The sequence below is a fragment of the Neofelis nebulosa genome, chromosome 16 (genome assembly GCF_028018385.1).
Source record: "Neofelis nebulosa isolate mNeoNeb1 chromosome 16, mNeoNeb1.pri, whole genome shotgun sequence".
Lineage (NCBI taxonomy): Eukaryota > Metazoa > Chordata > Mammalia > Carnivora > Felidae > Neofelis > Neofelis nebulosa.
The window spans coordinates 24,956,353-24,979,154 of NC_080797.1; the positions used below are offsets into that span (position 1 = coordinate 24,956,353).

General features: G+C 51.8%; 2 protein-coding genes across 9 annotated transcripts in view; one reads left to right on the forward strand and one right to left on the reverse strand.

Moving 5' to 3' along the window:
• WIPI1 (WD repeat domain, phosphoinositide interacting 1) overlaps window positions 1–20,576 on the forward strand; it is a 31,998-nt gene extending 11,422 nt beyond the window's left edge. For 2 of the 3 annotated variants that reach the window (XM_058704243.1, XM_058704244.1), the window contains 10 exons: window positions 1,188–1,284; window positions 10,820–10,917; window positions 11,516–11,608; window positions 12,307–12,377; window positions 13,196–13,303; window positions 14,533–14,697; window positions 15,448–15,555; window positions 16,482–16,600; window positions 17,047–17,147; window positions 20,055–20,576. In XM_058704243.1, the coding sequence (XP_058560226.1) occupies window positions 1,188–1,284; window positions 10,820–10,917; window positions 11,516–11,608; window positions 12,307–12,377; window positions 13,196–13,303; window positions 14,533–14,697; window positions 15,448–15,555; window positions 16,482–16,600; window positions 17,047–17,147; window positions 20,055–20,102 (1,008 nt within the window). In that variant the 3' untranslated portion in view covers window positions 20,103–20,576. Of the gene's footprint in view, window positions 1–1,187; window positions 1,285–10,819; window positions 10,918–11,515; window positions 11,609–12,306; window positions 12,378–13,195; window positions 13,304–14,532; window positions 14,698–15,447; window positions 15,556–16,481; window positions 16,601–17,046; window positions 17,628–20,054 lie in introns of all 3 variants that reach the window. The other variant, XR_009255102.1, reaches the window with a different exon arrangement.
• The window catches only part of ARSG (arylsulfatase G), a 109,352-nt gene continuing 107,038 nt past the window's right edge, over window positions 20,489–22,802 (reverse strand). For 4 of the 6 annotated variants that reach the window (XM_058704233.1, XM_058704234.1, XM_058704232.1 and 1 more), the window contains one exon: window positions 20,489–21,451. In XM_058704233.1, the coding sequence (XP_058560216.1) occupies window positions 21,177–21,451 (275 nt within the window). In that variant the 3' untranslated portion in view covers window positions 20,489–21,176. The other 2 variants (XM_058704238.1, XM_058704237.1) reach the window with 2 other exon arrangements.

The window sequence follows — 22,802 nt, forward strand, 5'->3', positions numbered from 1 at the left end:
TCAGGTGCTCGGATGCCTCCTCAGAGCCTGAGAACCACTAGCTTAGAGGAAGGCGAGTCAGATGTGTGTAGGGGTCGTGGGCAGCTGCTCAGAGTGAGGAAAGAGCTACCCCACCAAAACTTCCTTCCCAACAGCCCCTCACTGGCACCCAACGTCTGTACTGGTGCTGAGCTACGGGTTCCGTCCCTTTACGCACCCAACGTCCACCCCGTGGCCTGTTTCCACTCGGTCGAGAGCATGGCCATCGGGAGGAAACCCTACGCCTGGAAAGCCTCATTTGAAAAGAGAAGGGTCTCCCTGCACTGGAAAGGGGGGCCCAGCGGAAGGAGCCGGGCACGGGGCGGGGGGGCACCTGGGACAGGAGGTACACACAAGGGCGGAAGGGCTTTCCAATTCCCTTTACGAGGGCTGGAGAGAGTACGCAGAAGTGGGTCTGGAGGAGACTTGAGTCGAACGAAGGTAGAGCTGGCGATTCTTCGGAGGGGATGATACCTACGATCGGCAATACAGAGGGAGCAAAGAAACCCACGTCTGTACAAGAGGGAGGCTTCGTTATGAGCGCCGAAAGGGAGCCTGTTTGGTGGGAACGGGGACCAAAAAGATTACCCCCAAATTGTCCTAAATGGCAAAGGGAGTCTGATCAGGAAGTGTCCGGGAATCCCTGTGCTAAAGAGAGGGAAAAGTACCCCTCCCCCAAAAGAACCTCAATCTCTAAATGAGAAATTTTAAGATCTTGTATTTTATGCTTCTGTTCAGGTGCACGCGCACGTGTGTGTGTGTGTGCGTGCGTGCACGTGTGTAGACGTGAACATAATCTTCACATGGATCCTCAAGATCCTGCCTCCCTTACTGGGGCTCCCGGGTGGCTTGGTCGGTTAAGCGCCCGACTCTTTGATTCAGGCTCAGGTCACGATCTCACAGTCCATGAGTTCAAGCCCCACCATCTGTACCGGTCAGCACAGAGCCTGCTCGGGATTCTCTGTCTCCGTCGCTCTCCGCCCCTCCTCTGCTCTCTCTCTCTCCCGTGCACGCCAAACAATAAGGAAATAAACATTAGAAACAAATTCTGCCTCCTTTAGGAGGCTTGGAATCAAGTCAGGGCTCGCACGAAAGATGAGCGATTTCGGCTTGGTCGGCTTCTTTCCGAGGAACCGGCCCTGTGGACTGATGGGTCTGTGTGCTTACAGAGGCTGCTGGTGTGCCTGGAGGAGGCCATCTACATCCACAACATCAAAGACATGAAGCTCTTGAAGACCATCCTGGATATTCCTGCCAACCCAGCAGGTGAGTCCCAGAATCGGGGAGGGGCCCCCCCACAAATCCCATGTCCAGCGGCTCCTTTCACGGGCTGGATTCCCTCCTCAGTTGAAAACCCGAAGCAGCATTTGTGGGGTCTGAGTCCTGGTGGTGTTCACCTCGGCGCTTTGCGTTCGTGGGGCCAGGTTCCAACCATATCAGGCCCCACGTCCTCCAGCACAGTGGCGTGGCCACCACGGCAGCCTGCGAGAAACCCCTTCCGTCTGGGACCCACTCTCAGCGAACGTGTCAAGGCATTTAAAGCAGACGGGTAGGAGGCTTCATGCATCTGATGCTAAAAGGTGTTTACCCCTAATTATTTTCTGTGGTTGTTCAGGGCAGAGCAGGTGTAATGCTCAGAAGCAGGTCTTGACTTGGTGTGTCTGCACGAGTAGGAGAGAGGCTGTGAGGAATGCATTTTATGAGGTTACGGTGAAATCTCTCTACTCGGGCGATGCGCTAAGATACTGGTTTTGAACTAAACTCTTCAGATATAATACCGTTTGGTAAGTTCCTCGTGTTAAGAATGGGAACTGATTGGTCTTGGTAGATTGAAAGAGCAGATGACTTCCCCAAGCTAGAAGTCAACAAGAGGGGCACCCGGGTGGCTCCGTCTGTCAAGTGTGCAACTTGGGCTCAGGTAATAATCTCGCGGTTTGTGAGTTCGAGCCCCGCGTCGGGCTCTGTGCTGTCAGTGCAGAGCCTGCTTCGGATCCTCTGTCTCCCTCTCTCCCTGCCCCTCCCCTACTCATGCTCGCGCGCTCTCTCTCTCAAACATAAATAAACATTAAAAAAAAAAAAAAAAAGCAAACGAGAAGGAAGTCCTTCGTTGTGCAGGAGGGTGGAGAGTCGTCACACTAGAATAATTTGTGCGCCCCGTCAGTTTACAGCAGTTTCCTAATTCTTTGACTTTCTCTGAATTTCAAGATCAGTATGGCCCAACCCAAGTCACTAGGCTCTTTGGGCCTCACTTTGTTTGTTTGTTTTTATCTGTAACATGGGATATAGTACTGCCCATCTCGCAGGATCAGCTGAGAATTACAAGAGGTTGTGTTTGTGAAAGCCACCCGCCCACAGGCTGCCATGCGGTAAAATCTCCTATGCCTCCTCTCCGCCCCCCCTTCTCAATTATACAGATGGCCCTTTGCTGCCAACTTCAGTGCTTTAAAATCTCGGCTGTGAAAAAAGAGATTTTAAAAGATCAAAGCAGGGCGCCTGGGCGGCTCAGCTGGTTGAGCATCGACTCTTGACTGGCTCAGGTCATGATTTCAGGGTTCATGAGATCAAGCCCCACATCGGGCTCTGTGCTGTCAGCACAGAGCCCCCTTGGGAATTCTGTCTCCCTTTCTCTCTGCCCCTCCCCCACTTGCTCTCTATCTCTCAAAATACATAAAAATGAACCTTAAAAAAAATAAATGATCAGGGGCGCCTGGGTAGCTCAGTCGGTTGAGCATCCGACTTCGGCTCAGGTCGTGATCTCGCAGCACATGAGTTCGAGCCCTGCGTTGGGCTTTGTGATGACAGCTCAGATGGAGCCTGGAGCCTGGTTTGGATTCTATCTCCCTCTCCCCACTGCCCTCTCCGCGCCCCCCCCCGCCCCACCCCGCTCACACTCTGTTCTGTCTCTCAAAACTGAATAAGCATTAAAAATTTTTTTAAATTTTTTATTTACTTTTTTTTTACATTTATTGATTTTTGAGAGACAGAGTGAGACAAAGTGAGAGTGGGGGAGGGGCAGAGAGCGAGGGAGACACAGGATCGGAAGCAGGCTCCAGGCTTCTGAGCTGTCAGCACAGAGCCCGACGCGGGCCTCGAACCCACACACCGTGAGATCATGACCTGAGCTGAAGCTGGACGCTCAACCGACTGAGCCCCCCAGGTGCCCCAGAAAAAAAAATTTTTTTTTTAATAAATAAGTGATCAAAGCCATTTTGGCCGCTCTAAATTTCTGTGAGATGATGACTTTAAGTGAAGGAGCTACGGGCCATCAGTGTTTTGTTCTAGGAACGTGAGGCTGAGCTGCTCTGGAAAACGTACGTGTTGCAGAGGCACCGTGCACCTGCTGCCACAGTAGGTGCCGCCAGGCACAGATGCACACACCCAGCAGGGACCCCAGATCTAGCCCACCGGTCCCTGGAGACCGTGTGCTGGGTGACACAGCCCAAGACAGGGGCTCCGGCACCTTGCGGGGCGAGGACCCAGCACGGGACCCTGCAGTGCAGACAGTTCAAAGGAGGATGTGCTCTTCCCATAGGGCAGGGGAGGTGCTGCGGAATCTGAGCAGAACGCATGGCAGGGGTGGGGGTGGGGGGTGGACCTGAACTTGACCTTGACAGATTGGGGGCAGAGACCACCCAGGCGGCCTGGGTTCTCCATTTCTCTGGAAAGGCCGGGGGTTTGCACAGCCAGCACCCTCGCCAGTGGAGGGGCCTGTGTGTTAGCAGCGGTCAGTTTCACGTGTTTCTGCGGGGACACGCTCGGCCTGCCTGCAGGACTGGCCCCACTCCTCCCAGGAAAAGCACTTTCTCCCGATCTACTCTTAATGTTTAGCAAATGTAGCTGTTTTCCTTAGCTCAGAAAAGCCCTTGGTTGCCTCACTTTTTGCAGTTTAAACGGGGAGGAAAGAAGGTTGGAAAGGGTGGGCCTTTTGTGTTTTCTGTTAGAGAGAACGGGTGTTATTTGTAAAGGAATAATTTTATCTCGAGAAAAGTTAGAAACAGTGGGAGGTGTTTTTTCTGTCCCAGATAAACGTTATGAATGGATTCAAGGGCAGAGTTAGCATTTCCTTCTGAAAGACCACGCACGGGGTGGGTCGAAAGACCAAAATATGCCTTATGACACTTTTGATGTTCTTTGGAGAGATAGCCCAAGACTTTTTTTCAAATGCTGAAGTTTATAATTAGCATCTCAACTTCCACCGAGCCCCCTTTGTGCTCCAGTAAAACGGGGATGATAACATTTACTCTTACTCCGCAGAGTCATTCTGCGGAAGATTAACTGAGGGCAGGGAGTGAGCGAGAGCAAAGGCACGGAGGGCTCTCCGGGTCAGGCGGGCTCACTCACTACTCCAGCCCCTGCCCGGAGGGCAGCCTGACACGGTCAAAGTTGCACTCGCAGTGACGTGCCCGGTTTCTTGCTCAAGAACAGTCAGCAGACTCTGAGCTGTCCAACCCAGGAATATAAAGTATTCAGTGACCAGGAGTCTCCTTGCTTCTCATTCCCTCATTTATTTATTCTCTAAATGAAAATATAAGACAGGAACTCCGGCTCTTGGTTTGATAACTCCTTATTGGGTACACAAAGGAGACAGAGTCCCCCGTCCAATTGGCCGGAGCGCACGGATTCTGAGTGTATTGAAAACTAGTGAGCGCCAAATAAATGACATACACAGAACTCTACCCTTGCTTCTACTCAGTATCCAGTGCAGCTGTAAATTTCCTTCCTTTTGTCTGTGTTCGTGTTGTGGCCATTCCTGTTGTGTCAAAGATTGCAGGCTGTTTCCTTTAAAGAGTTTGGCCAGTCGGGGCTCAGAGTTAATTTCCTGCTAGCCCAGCAGTCTGTGTGCTGAGCAGTGAGGGTGGAGATCTCCATCCAGATTCTGCCAACTGCAGATCTTAATGACCTTCCACGAGTACTGAGGGAGCAGTCTATACCACACAGCAGTGCGTATAACAGAACAAAGTAGCGGTTTATACCCCAGCGAGTGCTCTTTCTGAGAAGGGTCATACGGATGGGGTAGATGGCTCTCCGTTTGCAGTCACCCAGAACATTTGCAAACACAGATTTCTGTCTATTTTTGAGAACTGGAAAACATATGCTGAGACAGTCATCAACCCAGAGGGAACCGCACTGTATAAATCACTGTTAACTTGCACTATAAATACCCAGGTGAGGATGATTTAGAATCCTAGGACTTCCTTCCAATTCCAGCCGAGGACCCTGTTGGTCCTTGCACTGATAACAGGCACTTCTTTTCCAGCCGCAGAAGAATCACAGCCCAACAATTTCAGGGAAGTTACAGCTGCCAGTGATTTATGAGAATGTGTATCCATTCTAAAATAAATCCAAAAGCCACACCAACATCTAATTCCTATATAGAAAAAAGACTAGGAGAAAATATGCTCAAATATGGAGAATAGTGCAAAGCCTCTGAGTTTTAGAATAATGAGTGATTTTTTTTTTCTCGCTTTCTGTTTTCTGGACTTTGCAAATATTTTTACACTATGACTTTTCTGTTACAAAATGTTATCAGAGACAAAGCTTATTTCCTTCCTCAAGAGGGCTTTATGTGACATCTGTGATGGAAACAGAAGACGGGTAGGAAGGTAATATCTAAGCCTGGAGCAAACTCTTAATGCTCTCCCTGGGGGGCTTCAGAAGAAATAAAAATGCATTCTTATAGCTGATTGGATTTGGCTGAGAACTGGACCATAGGAAACTGAAGGAACTCACAGTAAGCATTTCTGGGGACCTTCATTAAGTCTGCAAAGGTTGGTGTGCAGGGTCCCTTGGCTAAATTGAAGTGCACTGGCAGAGATGTGAGCCCAGAGGCGAAGCTCTCAGATGAGTGGTTATGTGTCAGAGTATGCCCGTCCCTGGCATCATCCTTTCCCTGTTAGAATCTAGGGTCACTTCACTCTCTATTAGACAGTACAGAAAGTTCGATGTCGGCTGAAGAAGTTGAAGCCTTTCCTCCTTTCTGGGATGTTTGCATTTTAATAACAACAACAACAACAACAAAAAACTCTGAAGTTCACCTCACACTGTCAGAATGGCTTTTATCAAAAAGACAGAGATACAAAGTGCTGGCAGGGTGTGGAGAAAAGAGAACCCTCGTGCACCGTTGGGGGGAATGCAAACTGGTGCAGCCACCACGGAAAGTGTACAGAGGCTCCTCAAAAAATTGAAAATAGAACTACCTTATGACCCAGAAATTCCACTTCTGGATATTTATGCGAGAAAGAAAGAAAGAAAGAAAGAAAGAAAGAAAGAAAGAAAGAAAGAAAGAAAACATTAACCCAAAAAAGGTCACCTAGAGACCCGTGTTCATTGCAGCATTATTTACAATAGCCAAGATGTGGAAACAACCATGTCCATTGGGTGAATGGATAGAGAAAATGTGTGTGTGTATGTGTGTGTGTGTGTGTGTGTGTGAGACAGAGAGAATATTTGCACATATATATGTATATATACATACCTATATATATGCATATGCATATATGCATATATATATATATGCGCAATGGAATGTTATTCAGGCATTTATTTTTTTTTAACGTTTATTTATTTTTGAGACAGAGACAGAGCATGAACGGGGGAGGGAGGGGCAGAGAGAGAGGGAGACACAGAATCTGAAACAGGCTCCAGGCTCTGAGCCATCAGCCCAGAGCCCGACGCGGGGCTCGAACTCACGAACCGTGAGATCGTGACCTGAGCTGAAGTCAGACGCTTAACCGACTGAGCCACCCAGGCGCCCCTATTCAGGCATTTAAAAAAAGGAACTGTTGCCATTTGGGACAAAATGGATGGGCCGTGAGGGCATTATGGGGAGTGAGAGCTGGAGGCGGGTGAAATGGACAGAGGGGTGAAAAGGTACGAAGTCGCAGCTGTCAAGTAAATAAGTCATGGGGACGTCACATACAGCATGGTGGCCGCATCGCTGAAAGTTGGTAAAAGATCTTCAAAGCTGTCATCGCGAGAAAAACACTTTCGTAACTGTGTGCAGTAGCAGCTGTTAACAAGACTGAGCACGGTGATCCTTTCACGATGCAGGACAAATAACCGACCATTATGTGGTGCATGTAAAACTAACATAACCTCATCTATGTCAATTGCACGTCAATTAAATTAACAAAAAACAAGACACCAAAACAGGAAAGGGCAACTGAAAGTATCTGTCCAAGCTCTCTGCCCAAATACCTCCCGTTCTCCCCGCCACAAAGATGGGCCTTGATATCTTCAGGGAGAGGGTGTCAGTAAATGCAGACTTCGCGTCTTAGAATGTCAAAGCTGGGAAGATCGCTGTACCCCCCTCAGGTCGCGAAACATGAGCAGGTGGCCTCCAAAGCCCTCCGATGACTCAGCCGGGGCCACACAGTAGATGGCAGGCCTGAGTCTTGACTGCCCGTCCTCAGCCTAGCCCTGCCAAACAGATATTCTCAAAACACTGGGCTTTTTTTTTTTTCTTAGCAGCGAGGTTGAGCCCTAATTCACAGGCCGTGTGATCCACCCACTTTAAATGGTGCACCATTCGATAGCTTTTAGTATAACCACTACCACAATTTGAGAACATTTTTCCTCACCCCAGAAAGAAACCCCATACCTTTTAAGCCATCACCCCCTGGATCCCCAGCCCAGATAACCCTAATCTATTTCATGTCTGTCTAGATTTATCTATTCTGGCTGTTACACGTAAGTGGAATCGTAATACAATATGTGGTCTTTTGTGACCCGCTTCTTTCACTTACATATTAGAGCATGTATTCAGGGGCGCCTGGGTGGCTCAGTTGGTTAGGCATCCGGCTTCGGCTCAGGTCATGATCTCACGGTCCATGAGTTCAAGCCCCGCGTCGGGCTCTGTGCTGATGGCTCAGAGCCTGGAGCCTGTTTCCGATTCTGTGTCTCCCTCTCTCTCTGCCCCTCCCCTGTTCATGCTCTGTCTCTCTCTGTCTCAAAAATAAATAAACGTTAAAAAAAAAAAATAGAGCATGTATTCATTCTATTGTCTAATAGTATTCCATCATAAGGGTACTATTTACCGCTATTCATTAGCTGATGGACATTTACGTTGTTTCCACCTTTTTTTTTTTTTTTTTTTTTTTTTGAGGGGAGAGAGAGAGAGAGGGCAGGAGCAGGAGAGGGGCTGAGGAAGAGGGAGAGAATCTTAAGCAGGCTCTGTGCTCAGCACAGAGCCCCACACGGGGCTCGATCTCACAACTGTGAGATCATGACCTGAGCCCAAATCGAGTCAGATGCTTAACTGACTGAGCCACCCAGGCGCCCCCGTTTCCACTCTTTGACTCTTACGATGTTGCTACGAACCTTTGTATACAGGTTTTTATGTGGCTGTACGTTTTTGTTTCTCCGGGGTACATACCTAGGAGTAGAATTGGGGGCTTATAGGTTACCTCTATGTTTAACCTTTTTAAGGACTGCCAGACTGTTTTCCAAAGCCATGCCTATCTTACCTTCCCAGCAGCAGTGTAGGCGGGTTCCAATTATCTGCCTTTTTGATTATAGCCATCCTAGTGGGTGTGAGGTGATATCTCATCGTGGTTTTGATTAACACTGCCTTTATATATATATATATATATATATATATATATATATATATACACACACATATATATATATATATACATACATATATATACATATATATATATAATTTATTTTCAAGTTGGCTAACATACTGTGTCTACAGTGTGCTCTTGGTTTTGGGGTAGATTCCCATGATTCTTCGCTTACATACAACACAACACCCAGTGCTCATCCCAACAAGTACCCTCCTCAGTGCCCATCACCCATTTCCCCCTCCCCCCTCCACCCCTCAACACTGCTTTTTTTTTTTTTTAAACATCGTGCTCAGAAACGTCCAGCGCGTACCCACCACATTTGTAAGATCTTAACTCTTTGGTGGGGTCCTCAAGCCCTTCCCCTGTTGCCACATCCAGTCTCTCAACCATCCCTTCTGCTGAGCAGCCCCGTGGGAACCCACCGCGCAGGCCGCCCCAACCTCCCAATGCGCTTCCCTCCCTTTTCACGAGTTTCACAAGATCACAGTGCCTTCTGCCTGCCAGCTGCTCTCGGAATTGCACTTGCGTGGCAAAGAGCCCAGAGGAGATGGGGCATTGTCGCCTGGGCAGAACTGGGGAGACATGAGAGTCCCTTCCTAAGGGTGGGTCTGAGAGTGATCGTGTACATGCAGGGGTTGCAGGGTGCCGGGGCACACAGGTAAGGGCTCTGGGCCCCGTCACTTTCCTCCCACGGTTCTGTATGTCGAGGGCCAAGGGCACACCCCTGGCTATGTCCTCAACAAAGCCAGAGAGCAGGAGGGAGGACCTGGGTTTCGCTTCTCAACGATGGATTTTTTTTTTTCCTCTGCTTTTCCCCCCAGCAGATTAGGTTGGGTACATTTTAGCCTAAAGTTTTTATTATGTAATTAACCCATTTCATATGCCGTCTTGTCACAAAGATGTTGCAGTTTGTATTTAAAAAGATGTCTCTCTTGCCTAATTGCGAAGAGCTTATGCTGCTAATGCTTTTGGTTCTAACAATTCTTTGAATTCACTTCTGTCAACATACACTTCTACTATTAATCCAGACCGTTGTTGTGAAAATCCTTTACTTAAACGCTTTTCGGATTTACCCCCCCCTCCGCCCCCCCCCGCCCCCCCCCCCCCCCCCCCCCCGCCTTGAGTCTCCTCATAAACAAAAATAACTTAGGTCGGCTCCATGGTGTCATTGGCTGTTTACCCTTCCAGAATATTGTCCGGGCATCTTCAATCCAAAATGTCCTCTTTCAGGGCACTTGGGTGACTCGGTCAGCCGGTTGGGTGTCTGGTTCTTGATTTCAGCTCAGGTCATGGTCTTGTGGTTCGTGGGGTCGAGCCCCAAGTTAGGCTCCCCATGGACAAGGCTGAGCCTGCTTGGAATTCTCTCTCTCCCTCTCTCTTTGCCCCTCCCCCACTCGCACTCTTGCCCTCTCTCTCTTTCAAAATAAACATTTAAAAGAAAGGCCCTCTTGGGGCGCCTGGGTGGCGCAGTCGGTTAAGCGTCCGACTTCAGCCAGGTCACGATCTCGCGGTCCGTGAGTTCGAGCCCCGCGTCAGGCTCTGGGCTGATGGCTCGGAGCCCGGAGCCTGTTTCCGATTCTGTGTCTCCCTCTCTCTCTGCCCCTCCCCCGTTCATGCTCTGTCTCTCTCTGTCCCAAAAATAAATAAAAAATGTTGAAAAAAAAAAAAAAAAAAAAAAAAAGAAAGGCCCTCCTCCCTCAGATGAGCTTCCACCTCTGGGGGCCCCCATCTCTCTTCTCAAGGCAGGACGTTTGGCTTAGATAGGGGGCAGTTTCTAAATGGGTCCTTCCCCCCACCCTCCGCCTCCTGTTCTCCATCTTGACATGACTGGCCAGCTGCAGGTAATCGCCTGCAGGAAGGCTACGACATGCTGCCTTTTCATAGCAGGAAGATTTATTTCCATGAAGAGTAACTTCTCTTACAGCCTTGGAGGGTAACGCAAGAGAAGTGGATGTGGTTTCAGAGCCCGGGGGGTGAAATGGCAAGAAGAGCATTTTCAGTGTTCTGAGTTCGTATTGCTTCTCTGGGGAGAAGACACGGCTGGTCATGAGGTCATGAGGTCTTCCCCTGTGAACTTCAAGGGCGTAAATGAGAAGGTTTAGAAGAACCACCTCAAAAGTCAACATCGGCTAGGCTATTCCTCCCCTCGCCAGTAGGTGGCACTGGAGTCGCGCGGTTTTCAGATGCCCTTTCCAGGCAGGGTTTCATCCGTGGTTCATTCTTTGCAGGTCTCTGTGCCCTCTCTATCAACCATTCCAATTCTTACGTGGCCTATCCTGGAAGCCTGACCACAGGCGAGATTGTGCTTTACGACGGACACTCCCTGGTGAGCTGGCAGGGGCGAGGTGTGGAGGGAGAAGCCATCCTTGGGGGGGGGGGGGGTCTGTCCTGGCCACGGAGGTGGGGTGTGGAGGACAAGGCAGTAATATTGCCCTCGCTGCCATCAGTCAATGTGACCATGAGGCAGCACGCCTGGCCCGGTGAGACGTCCACGGTGTGGCAGAAACTGCTCGCCAGCTGGCGGCCCACTGTCAGACTGAAAGTGTCACGCTGTGCCATGTCACAGCCGGTGACAGTGTGCAGATGTTTCACATGCCCTGTCCCCTGCTCTCCGAGGCTTCACGGAGACGATGGCTGCGGGAAGTCACCCACAGCTGCGTGCGAGGACAGCCACGGCCGCATCGCCCGCGTGGGGCATGCGGCTGGCTGTCCGTCATCCCGAGGGCGGGACAAGGGGTAGCGACAGAAGGGCTCTGGAGGCAAAATCTAGATACACTCGGAAAGGATGAACGGCTTCTCTGGAAATGGCCGGTGGGAAGGGAGAGACAGGGCGCCCAGCAAATGAGGGAGGGTGTTTGGGAAGAAAAGAGAGAGGAGAGGGATCTTCCCCAGCATCGATATCCATTTTCCCTTGTTACCAACAGAAAACTGTCTGCACGATTGCTGCCCACGAGGGGACGCTGGCCGCCATCACCTTCAATGCCTCGGGCTCCAAACTAGCGAGCGCATCTGAAAAAGTGAGTTCACTCCCTGCACCTCGTGTTCAGGGGCCTCTCAGGTCAGGGCTCCACTGGATGGCTCCCTCAGGACCAAAGATCTGAAGAGATGAGACTGGGGACAAGGACTGACTGGTCTCTGGACCCACTCGGAGTCCATATCCGAGGGGAGTCTCTGACCCACGCACGCTGCGTAGACTGATACGTTTATTAATTCAACAGACCAAAGACCTGTGCTAGCCAGGATACGAGATATGTGGCACAGAAACTGGTGGTCTTATTGAGAAACGTGTGTGCGCGTTCGTTATCCCTAGATGCAGACAGATTCTGCATTTCATAAGCACTGTCAACAAAATGTGCTTTCAGAAGAAATTGATCTCTTCTGACTGGAATGGTCAGGGAAGGTGATCAAGTTGAATTTCAAATGCCACGAAGCACAAGTGGTTTTTGACAGGGACAGGCAATATTCTAGGAAGCCTGAGCATTTCGAGCAAACACACACAGAGCCTTGGGGTGCAGGGTGGGGAGGGAAAAGGGACCCAAACGTGCCAAGAATTGCTTCTCTGGCAACGTACAAACAAAACCCCCCTATGCTCAACACTTTGTGCCTCCCCCTTAGAGACAGGTGTTCCACACCAATAAAACAAGCTCCCCTCTGAAGGGACGTCTCTGTCCGAGGCCATCAATGGTACGAAATGTCCACCTGCTTGCTTTCTCAGGGCACCGTCATCCGGGTGTTCTCTGTACCTGACGGGCGAAAGCTCTACGAGTTTCGGAGAGGAATGAAAAGGTCTGTGTTCACCTTGAAGCCCGTGTTACAGGACCCACCGGAGTCCCGCCCGCAGCGCAGGGCTGGCGGCCCGCCGGGGCAAGTGCGGAGGGTGGCTCTGTGCCCCCCTCTCCCCCGGAGGAGATATAACTGTACTTCCTCGGGTAACTGCCTTCGATGCCGTGCTGGGTGCTTCGTGCACCCGACAGCATGGCTGCTGGGTTTGCTCGCTTGTTTGTTTGTTTGTTTATTCTGAGATGTGGGAGGGGCAGAGAAAGAGGGAGAGAGAGAATCCCAAGCAGGCTCCACGCTCTCAGCACAGGGCCCAACACAGGGCTCCACCCTGTGATCCCTGAGATCATGACCTGAGCTGAAATCAAGAGTCAGACGCTTAATCGACAGAGCCACCCACGCGCCCCCTCGGCTGCCGCTTTCACACAGGATTTCGGCCGTCAGAGCCCTTTTCCCAGGTGTGCGAGGGCAGCTTGCAAAGGAGAAATGAGAGGGCGAGCAAATCACCATCCAAAAGCAGCTTGTAAAGTGAATGGGCCGGGATCCTATCGGCTGCAGCGTTTGCAGCCCGGTCGGTGCCCGAACAGCCGGAAAACTAACGAGATGCCAGAAAGGGGCGGTGCCTTGTTTCTTCCCGAGACGGGGACCCGTTACCAGTCCTCCCAACGCTAATTTCTAAGTGTGCGTGATGCAATGTCAAGGAGACGTTAGAACACCCAGACTCTCCAGGACACATTCAGTTCTCTTACCAAGCTGGTTTTTGAGCTATAAAGCGATCACCCTCATGCTCCTGGCTCAGTAGTCTGTCTATACGTCGCTGTTCCTAGGTACGTGACAATCAGCTCCCTAGTTTTTAGTATGGACTCGCAGTTCCTCTGCGCCTCAAGCAACACCGAGACCGTGCACATCTTCAAGCTGGAGCACCTCACCAACAGGTGAGTAACTGCCAGACGCACAACACTCGCCGGGCTGGAGGAGCCAGGCCCTGGCTCGCCTGTGCCACCACTGTCCGCACGAGCGACTCCTTATGAGTGCCACGCGCTCGGCTTTACTTGGCCTCACGGGAGTGGTGAGTGCCTGTCGGGAGAACCTCGGTGGTGGAACTCACGAGGTCACGCCCCGCCTCTGCCCCTTCACGCGCTCCGAGACCCCGGCAGGTGATTTCCGCTTTCTGTGCTTTCGTACAAAATACTCAGCGGTGCGTCTCGGGCTTGTTGCGAGCGTTCGGCGGGTTCCTCGACCTGAAGCGCGTGGTGTAGCGCCTGGCACACAACGGGCACCAATAAGTATTCGGCAGCAGCTATCGAAACAGTAACAGACGAACCACTGCCGTCGCGCCCACTTTCAGTGCCTGTGACTGTCCCCAGCCGGGTGGTAACAGAGTGAGAAATAAACCCCCGTGCTTCTGAGCTCCAGCCCGCGCTCCCCACCAAGCTCCGGGCCTGTAGACAAGGGGCCTCTCGGCAGGTGCTCCCAGGAGCACGCGGCCAGCCCGGTCCCTGAGGCGCTGCCCGGTGCGCCGAGCACGGAGGCGGGTGTGTTCCCCCCCCCCCATTGTCACCTCCCGGCGACCGGTGCCGGCCCCCTCCGTCTGGCGGCCGCGCTGGGATGGCGTTGGAGGACTGCAGGGGGTGCACCGGGTCCCCTCGAGTTCTCCCTACCGCCGCGGCTCACCGGGGACCAGGGTGGCTTCAGGGCTGTAATCACACAGCGCCCGGGGCCTCCTGCCCGGAGGTTTGCTTCCCACTCAGTCTGGCCGGGGAGGCCCTGCCGCTGAGATCGCGGCGTCCTTCCGTGGGCCCGAGCCAGGCTGGAGCTTAGTTTTCCGAGTCCACACGGCGATCTCATCTCATGCCCTCGCCTGGCCCCCTTCTTAGGAGTCCGGAGACCAGACGAACCATCACCTGCAACTTTTTTAATGTAGGGAAGCGGTCGCGTTGGGAAGCTCTTAACAGCTTCGCAGTGGTCCTTCCGAAGGACAAACGAGCACGCGATGCCCTTTCACAATTGCCAGAATAGCATGTCCTGAGCCGTTCCAGGTGGGCAGAACATTATGCTAAGGGCACAGTTCCTTCCCGCTGCGGTGAGCGCCGCTCACAGCACGGGGCTGTGCCGAGCGTTGGCCCGGTGCCCACCTCCCTCCTCCTGTGCCTTGTCCCCGCAGCCGACCCGAGGAGCCCTCCACCTGGACTGGCTACATGGGAAAGATGTTCATGGCCGCTTCCAACTACCTCCCCGCCCAGGTGTCCGACATGATGAACCAGGACAGGGCCTTTGCCACCGGGCGCTTGCACTTCTCTGGGCAGAGGAACATCTGCACCCTCTCCACGTACGTATGGCGCCACCCGCTGTCGCAGGCACCACCTTCTACGGCTCGGTTTGCCCAAAGCGCACAGGTCCCTGAACACGTGCCAGGAGAAAAAGAAGGAAGGAGGCCCCGAAGAAGGGCCGTGGCCGTCAGCCGCCGCCCTCTCTGGTTGTCACGCGTGTTCTGGGGGGGGCAGCCGCGAGCCGGCGTGGGAACTTGAACCTTGTGGTTCTGCCGACGCTGTCTCGAAAACAGTTCCCGTTCTTCTAAGTAACTCTGTAAAAAGACTCCGGCTCCGTAGGTTCCGACGCCTGTGGGGTCGACAGATGTTTTATCCAAGGAGCTTGAAGGAGTTTGTTAAGGAAGGCGAACGGTTTTTAAAACTTCTAAAACGAGCCAGCCGATTTTGTCCTTTGTCCTTTCCGTCACGGTTAAAGGCAGAAACACGCATAAGCCAGAGGCCATGTCCCACTCAGGTCCGCTGATTTCCTCGGTGGCACCTTTTCAGAGTAATAGCAGATGCACACGTTGTTTGTCTCGTCCACACAGTTGTCTTCCAAGATGAGAAATAATCCTCGAGGTGGATCACTAGGTCATAATGCCAAGAAATTGCCAGAAACCCAGGATCTGGGGCCAGTGGGCCGGGTAAAGGGTTCCTGAAGGCAGGAGAAGGAGCCTGGGGTCATGGGGTGGGGGAGGCTGTGTCATTTGAAGCCAACCCGGTTACCTGTCTCTGTTGAGGTCACAGCACGTATTTTACTTGGCTCTTAGGATCCAGAAACTGCCAAGACTCCTGGTCGCGTCTTCCGATGGACACCTTTACATCTACAATTTGGACCCTCAGGACGGAGGAGAATGTGTCTTAATCAAGACCCACAGGTGAAGAGACTAGTTTTCAGAAAGCCTCTTTAAGAGCTGGTTGTGTAAAGCCGTCACGTGGCCAAGAACGACAAGCTTCGGTGCCCTGCTTGTCTGTCGTCCTGGCTGGTGTTCTCGGTGGCCCGCTTCTAGTGGGCACCCGCTCCTCGCTGGGCTCCACGTCAGGCACCCTCGCCACGCTGTAGGCTTCTGGAAGAGTTGCTGAGATGCGTAATGTGCACTTGAAGAAGCAGAATGATTTCATACGGCCCTTTCCTCCTCATACGTTCCCTCGTACATACTGGGAGCTCCAAAATGTGGGCCAAAGGGAATTGAAAAGTTCTCCTGACATCTGTGGCCTCTTGACAAGGCGACCTCTTCCTGCTGTGACAGGACCCCACGAGCTGCCACCGCCCCCTCCCCTTGGCCCGCGGAGCCCCCCTTTGTGAGCGAGTCTTAGCGTCCTGGCCAGAGTGTACCAGAAAGAGCAAAGGGCCAATCTTCATTCAGTCAGTACAAGAGAAAGGGGTCGTTGTGAAGTTGCATGATTGACCCCAGCAGTTCGAGGTCGCTGTTTTAGGTCATGTGACCCAGCAGTGTACTCGTCAGTCCTTTTTCTTTTTTTTAAAGTTTATTTATTTTGAGAGAGAGAGGGCGAGTACACGAGCCGGGGAGGAGCAGAGAGAAAGGGACAGAGAAGCCCAAGCGGGCTCCACGCTGTCAGCACAGAGCCCGATGTGGGGCTCAGACCCACGAACCGTGAGATCATGCGAAACCAAGAGTCAGACGCCTACCCGACGGAGCCCCCCAGGCACCCCCAATAGGTCCAAACTTTAAACTCAAGTGGGCAAGCCTGAGCTTCCTAGTACTTTTCCTTCTGGAAGTTTCCTGCACATGCGATGAGCTCTTTTTTCTTTTCTCCCCCTCCCCTTAATTGCTGCCATTAGCTTGCTTAGCTCAGGAACAACAGAAGAAAACAAAGAAAATGACCTCAGACCTCCATTACCTCAGTCTTATGCAGCGACCGTGGCCAGACCAAGCACGTCTTCTGCCTCTACCGTGCCAGGTGAGTGGCCGTGGGGGCCTGGCTGGGGGGCCCGTTTCTGACGGCAGCTCTTCTGTCTTCATGGTCACCTGTGAACAGAGCACTCTTCCCGAACCACTTCTTTCCCCCCAGGTGCGGCCCTGAGAATAGCCTTTAAACCCAGGTCCCTAAACCTGGCAGGCACGGCCCAAAATGGCTGTCTCCCTCACACGTAGAGTCGAGGCTTCGCCTCTTTGAGAATTGCAAACAGGTGGAAAGTTGGAGGGGCCCGGGGTGGAAGGGTGGGCGAGGTCAGCCCATCCGGGGGCTTCGAGACCCTAAGTGGTGGGGATTCTGACTCACCGGAAGCAGTCTCTCCATTCGAAAGGCAAAGGTGGCCTCCATGGTTTCCCTGGAGGCCCTGTCCCGGGGTCAGAGCGTCACAACAGGCCGGGGGGCTTCCCTCATGTCTCATTCTCGCTTTCCAGGTTATTCTGAGGACGGCGGGGCCCTCCGAGGAGAGGTTATTCCTGAACACGAGTTTGCGACGGGACCAGTATGCCTTGACGACGAGAATGAATTTCCCCCTGTGAGCAGTAGGAATCCCTAAAAGAGCGGCCCAGTCTGTGTGCTGGGAGGGAAACCTTCCCCTCGCGCACCAGGCGAGGTCACTTTCCCGGTGGTCTAGTCCTGTAACAGCTAACCTCCTCGCTCCCGTTCAGAAAGCCACAGACGGTGTGCCGTGCCGTGTGCTTCAGACCCTGTAGACTGGCCACCAGGTGTCGGGCTGAACACGGCAGCATTAGAATAACACCGGATACTAATCGGGGGGGCGGGTCTCGGCGGCCTCACTACGTCCGGAGGCCTGGAACCCTTAGCTTGGCTTCGTTAGCACTATCTCTGCTGCTCGCGAGGCAGGAATTCACGCCTGCATCAACTCCTGTTTTCCTGAGGCTCCTAAGGATGTGTTTGTGGGATCCTGCCACCTTTTTGCTAACGACGATGCTCTAACGGGGCTGGGCCGCTGCTCTCTGCAAGCCAGCCGGACCCTCACCCTCCTCCGGCTCGGGTGAGGCGGACCCCAGGCTCCCAGCAGCCGTGCGGAGGGTGGGAGCCCCCGGGGGAGAGCTCCCCTGCGTTTCCCTGCACCCTGCTTTAGCTGTTCCGGTAGCGAGAGCCCTCAGGGCTGGCTGGGTGCAGAGCTTGGCTTTTTCTAGCGTCCCTGTCCGGAGCGAGAGGATTCTCTCCCTGGGTGGCCGCCAGGATCTTAGCTTCTGAGGCCTCAAGCTTCCATTGAGAGCAACGCACGGAGCGCGCTTGTGAGCTGCGGTTAGCGAATGGCACAGAGGGCGAACCTGAACTCCTTTAGAGATGGGAGCGGTGCGCGGGCCAGGACTTGAGAGAGTCAACTGAGTGACCCCCCGCTGGGGCCAGAGAGCAGCAGCCACTTGGGCTCTGCCTCAGAGCCCGTTAGGTCTTACTATAGAATGTTTGCTCCTGATCCTTTCATGTCCGTGGAAGTTCCATCTGCAAAAGGATGGGGTGCAAGTCTAGCTTCTTTCTTATATAAACCTTGGGACAATCTGATAAGCCCAGTCAGCTTAAAAAAAACAAAACAAAACAAAAAAAAACCCACTGTTTTGGGTCCCTCTTTGCATCATTAGAGGGCTGGCTTTGTGCTTTCCCATAAAGGCTTTACAGATTGCAGCTTGAAATCTACGTTCTGGGCTTTGAATCGGCAGATTGCCAAACACAATGCCAACAAGTAGTTTATATGTTAAGCGTGGAGAGCGGTGGTTCTTAAAAATACCAATTCTAAGGATAAAAACAACTGTTGGCTTCCTGCCTCCTGATAAACCAGTGGTTTTGCCTTTGGGTTCTCATGCCCGAACTAGCCATAAAGGGAGTTCTTCTGCCCCCACCCCTCCCCAAAGGCTGGTGGTCATTTCCCTGCAGCTGTATCTTCTAGGAACCAGAATAGATCAGATGCCGTAGGAATAGATGTGTCCCACTGTGTCCAGGTTTGGAGCATTCCCTCATTAGGTTCCATTTCAGTGGTTTTGGTGAAAGTCTGTGACTGCTCGAAAAGATTATTAGATTATTAATTAGTAATCAAAGTGAACCCTACAAGCTCTTGTACTTATAGAATTGGGGTACTGCAGATCTTGGCATGGAGGAGATGGGCCCCTGCCAAAGAAAGCCTGCATGAAATAATGGGTACACTGTGCAGATCATTTGCCTCGAGCTTTAAAAAAAAAAAAGAGAGAGATGCTTAAAAACGAGTGCTAGAACCTATCAAGAGGCCTGTTCACCTAAACACTGCCAGGAAGCTGGCTATGAGCCGGCTGTCCTGTCTCCCTCTTAAGGATCAGATGAGTGAAACCTGGTTTAAGTTGCATCCGGGATTTTTATTTATACTCGAGGAAGGCTTCCTGCCAGCGAGACCACTGATCACTGAACGAGGCCCCTGTTAGACCCTAGAGCTGGTGGTAGGGGTCAAAGAAGCCCATCAGACCCCAGGCCTGCCCTCCAGCCTAGAGGCAGACGGGGAGGCGAGGGCCATGCTTCCGAGAGCTCCTGACATCGTAGCAGACGGCCTTCTCCACCTCACCGCACCGCACAGGGACCAGGGGCGTGAGTGCCACTGGGATGTCCTCTTGACACGGACCACCTCACGCCCTCATTGGCAACGATGTCCAACTGGAGAGGAGATCCTGGGCGACTCCCCTCTCTGCCTTTATTCTGTATCTTGTCCAGAATTCGCATCTCTACCCACGTCCCTTAAAAACTTCCAGGATTGTGAAAGGATCTTGGAGTCTCCGTTTGGTTAAAATCACTTCTCTTTCAGTTAACTAAGAACATGGGCTTGCCCAGATAATCTCGTGCGGCCCTCCCTGGGCCTTTGCCTTCGGAACACAGGTCATCTCGAGTGGGTCTTTTTTGTTTTCTAAGTATACTCGCACTTCCCTGGATATGATCGCTCTTATCTCCTTGGGACTTACTTCGCTCCATAAGCAATGAAAGGAAAGAGAATTGATCGTTTCTGGTACCTTAGAAAGACGCTGTATTCAGGAAGATAAGCAGCTTTTGTCTCAGCAATACAGCAACCTTTACAAGTCTGCATATTTTCCGACACTAGTCTGCTCTTATAAGAGTAAGCAAATTGGGACCAAGGGTATTTACTGACTTTAGTAGTGACTTAACAGTCTGTGTTTACAAGTAAGATGAGCCTTTTAAAAAAACACGCAATACCCATATAAACATACACACACGTATTTTAGACGTAGTCAGTTTTTTTTGAAACCGTGCCATACTCGTCTATACCGAAGTAAGACGGGTGGATTTTCTGTGGCCGTGAGTGAGGGTCAGTCCGTGGATCCGCAGCGCCCAGCCTCCCCCTGCTGACCCCGCGTGGGCACAGATCTGTTGATAACCCAGCCTGCCTACCAGTCTCTTCCCGGAAAGAGTTAAGGCCGTTCTGTTTTGATTTTGGTAGATAATCTTGTGCCGTGGAAGTCAGAAGGGCAAAACGAAGCAGTCATGATGAGAAGCGCACCTCAGAAAGCAGGACACCCCCTGTCAGGTGGTTGTGGAGAAAACAAGGAAGGTGGAAGAATGGAGTACAGTTGTGTGCGCAGAAAGGGGGGCAGGAATCCCAGGTGCCGCCTGCTTAAGCCACGGGACGCGGTCCACTGCTCACCAAACTCTCCTCCGCCCCGGTTGCCAGCAGGCATGGGAGAGACTATATGAAATCTGTTACAGCCATCGCGTCGATGCTCACTAACCACGTTGGTCTATAGCCGGAACTTTATATGAACGAGGGCATCCTTTTTAAACGTATGCCATGTAAAAATGTACGTAGAGGAAAACCCCTTTGAATTGTATTTCTTGTATATGACATATAGAGAGACTGCTTTTAGCCAGGCAAAGTATTTTTGCAGTGATTGGAATGAATCATTTATTACCTTGGAGTCCCATTTAGGACACTTATAATAAAATCATGGCAATGTGTTTTTGAGGTTTTAGACGTTCATTTCTTCCTGGTTTTAGGAGGCAGAAGGAATGCTTACAATCTTTAAAATACCATCATTTGATCTTTAAGGGGGAGCGAGAGGAGACAGGGAGTGCCACGGATTTCTCCGGGGGCTCGCCTGCTCTGAGACCCGGAAACGTCTAGCTTTGTCTAGTCTGCACCTGTGCTACTCAGGGCATTTCCCCCAGGAGCTGCCCGGAAATGGAGCGTCTCGGGCAACTACTGAGCCAGAATCTGCACTCTCGAGGGATCCCAGGTGACACGTATGCGTATTAAAGATGGAAAAGTGCTGCCCTAGATCCCAGCTGGCATGAATCCATGCTAAAACGACCAGCAAAACTGGGTGCATAGAAAGGAAAGGAAACTAAAGTGCATCCAGTGCCTGTTCCGCGTCACATGATGTGGCAGTCATTTGCATATAGTGCCTTCTTGGTCCTCAGAATGAGCTCGAAAGCTGTGGGTTCAGTGACGGGGCCTGAACCCGGCCTGACTCCAAAGCCTGTGTGCCTTTCCCTATGGCTCGGCACAGCCGTCCCCACCCCCCTCCCAAGGCGGCATGCAGGGAGGACAGTGGGGGGAAGTGGGTCAGGTGGTGTGACAGCGGCAGGCCTTTCGGTGGGGATCACAGCAGGGGGTCACCGAAGGATCCCGCGTGTAATCCGCCCTGGACGTCTTGTCACCAGCAATGTCCACAAGCACGTCCGCCAGGACCTGTCTGACCTCGGGCAAGACGCGCTCGTACTCCGCACCACCTTCTTCTAGAGGCTCGGCTTCCGCAACATCCTCTTCCAGGTTAAAAATGAGGGGAGGCTCATGAAGCCGCGGGGGCCCGACCTTCCCGTCACAGGCTTTGGCTCCGCCTAGAGAGAGGGTGACAGCAAACACCCCCATCAAACCCAGCTTTGGCCCCGTGCTGGAAAGAGGAGAAGGTGATGGATTATAAATCAAGGCAAACAGAGCAGGACTCGTATGTTCGAATGACTGTTCTCCCCGTCAAAGAAAGCGCCTTGGGGTTCCGGCTGCTCATCCCAGGGATGCTCCTGCCTTCCAGAATGATCTGGAACTTCTCCCGGACTTGCCTTCAGGGCCCGCACAGCAGCCAATCGAGTATCTCCCGTCTCCACCCTTGGCGAGTAAATTCGATTTTTTCTTTTTTTCTTTTTTTTTTTTTTCCTCAAAAATTCATTTCTGGAATACCGGAGATACTCAGTTTGGTGGACTGGGCGGGAAGGCAAGGTGAGTAATTTCACTTTGGGTTGTAGTTGAGATTCTTGTTGAAATCAGAATCTGGCTGTCGAGGCAGCCTCAGGGGAGCAGGAACAAAAATGGAGAGCGGCATCCTTAGCTGTCACGACTCAGGTTCTTTTCCTTATCCATACAAAAAGTAGTTCAGGCATCTGATAGAAATCAACGTAATGCAACTGAGTCAACAAAAGGAGTCAAGGCAAAGGACGGCCATCAGAAATACAGGAACCCCCGGGGTGCCGGGGTTGGTCAGTCGGTTAAGCGTCTGACTTCGCTCAGGTCATGATCTCGCAGTTCATGAGTTCGAGCCCGGTGTCGGGCTCTGTGCTGACAGCTCAGAGCCTGGAACCTGCTTCACATTCTGTGTCACCCCGTCTCTTGGCCCCTCCCCTGCTCATACTCTCTCTCTCTCATACACAAAAATAAATAGTTAAAAATATCTTTTTTAAGAAATATAGGAATTCCTGAACACCTACTTTGCCCCCGAGCTTCTTAGCAGCCAAACCAGAAGGTGGAAGCTTATCAATTGCTCCTTCTCACTAAGGTGTGAGAGAAATTTCTCCAGTGGCTCCTCTTACAGGGAGAGAAGAATGGGCAAGTCGCACAGCCCTTCATTAATGGTTTTCTTCTCGTGGTTGACATTTGGGTTGGCCAGCGGAAAGTTGAGAGTCACTGTCTTTGCCTAGAATTTGGCTTTTCTTCATTGCCAGTCAAAGGCACGGGACATGAGGTTTGCAGTCAGTCGAGCAAGGGTTTGGATGGACTCCTTATAAAAATTAAAGATTTCCACTTCACAGAATAATGAAATAGCTTGCATAGGACCCCACGTGGGTAACAATTACAAATTCTAGGCAACAAATTTAGGGGGAAAAAACCCCAACAATTGAAGGCACCAGAAAATCACGGAGGCAGGCAGAAACAAAATAATTTGATCATTGAAAGGCAGAGGTCACCATGGGTTGGATC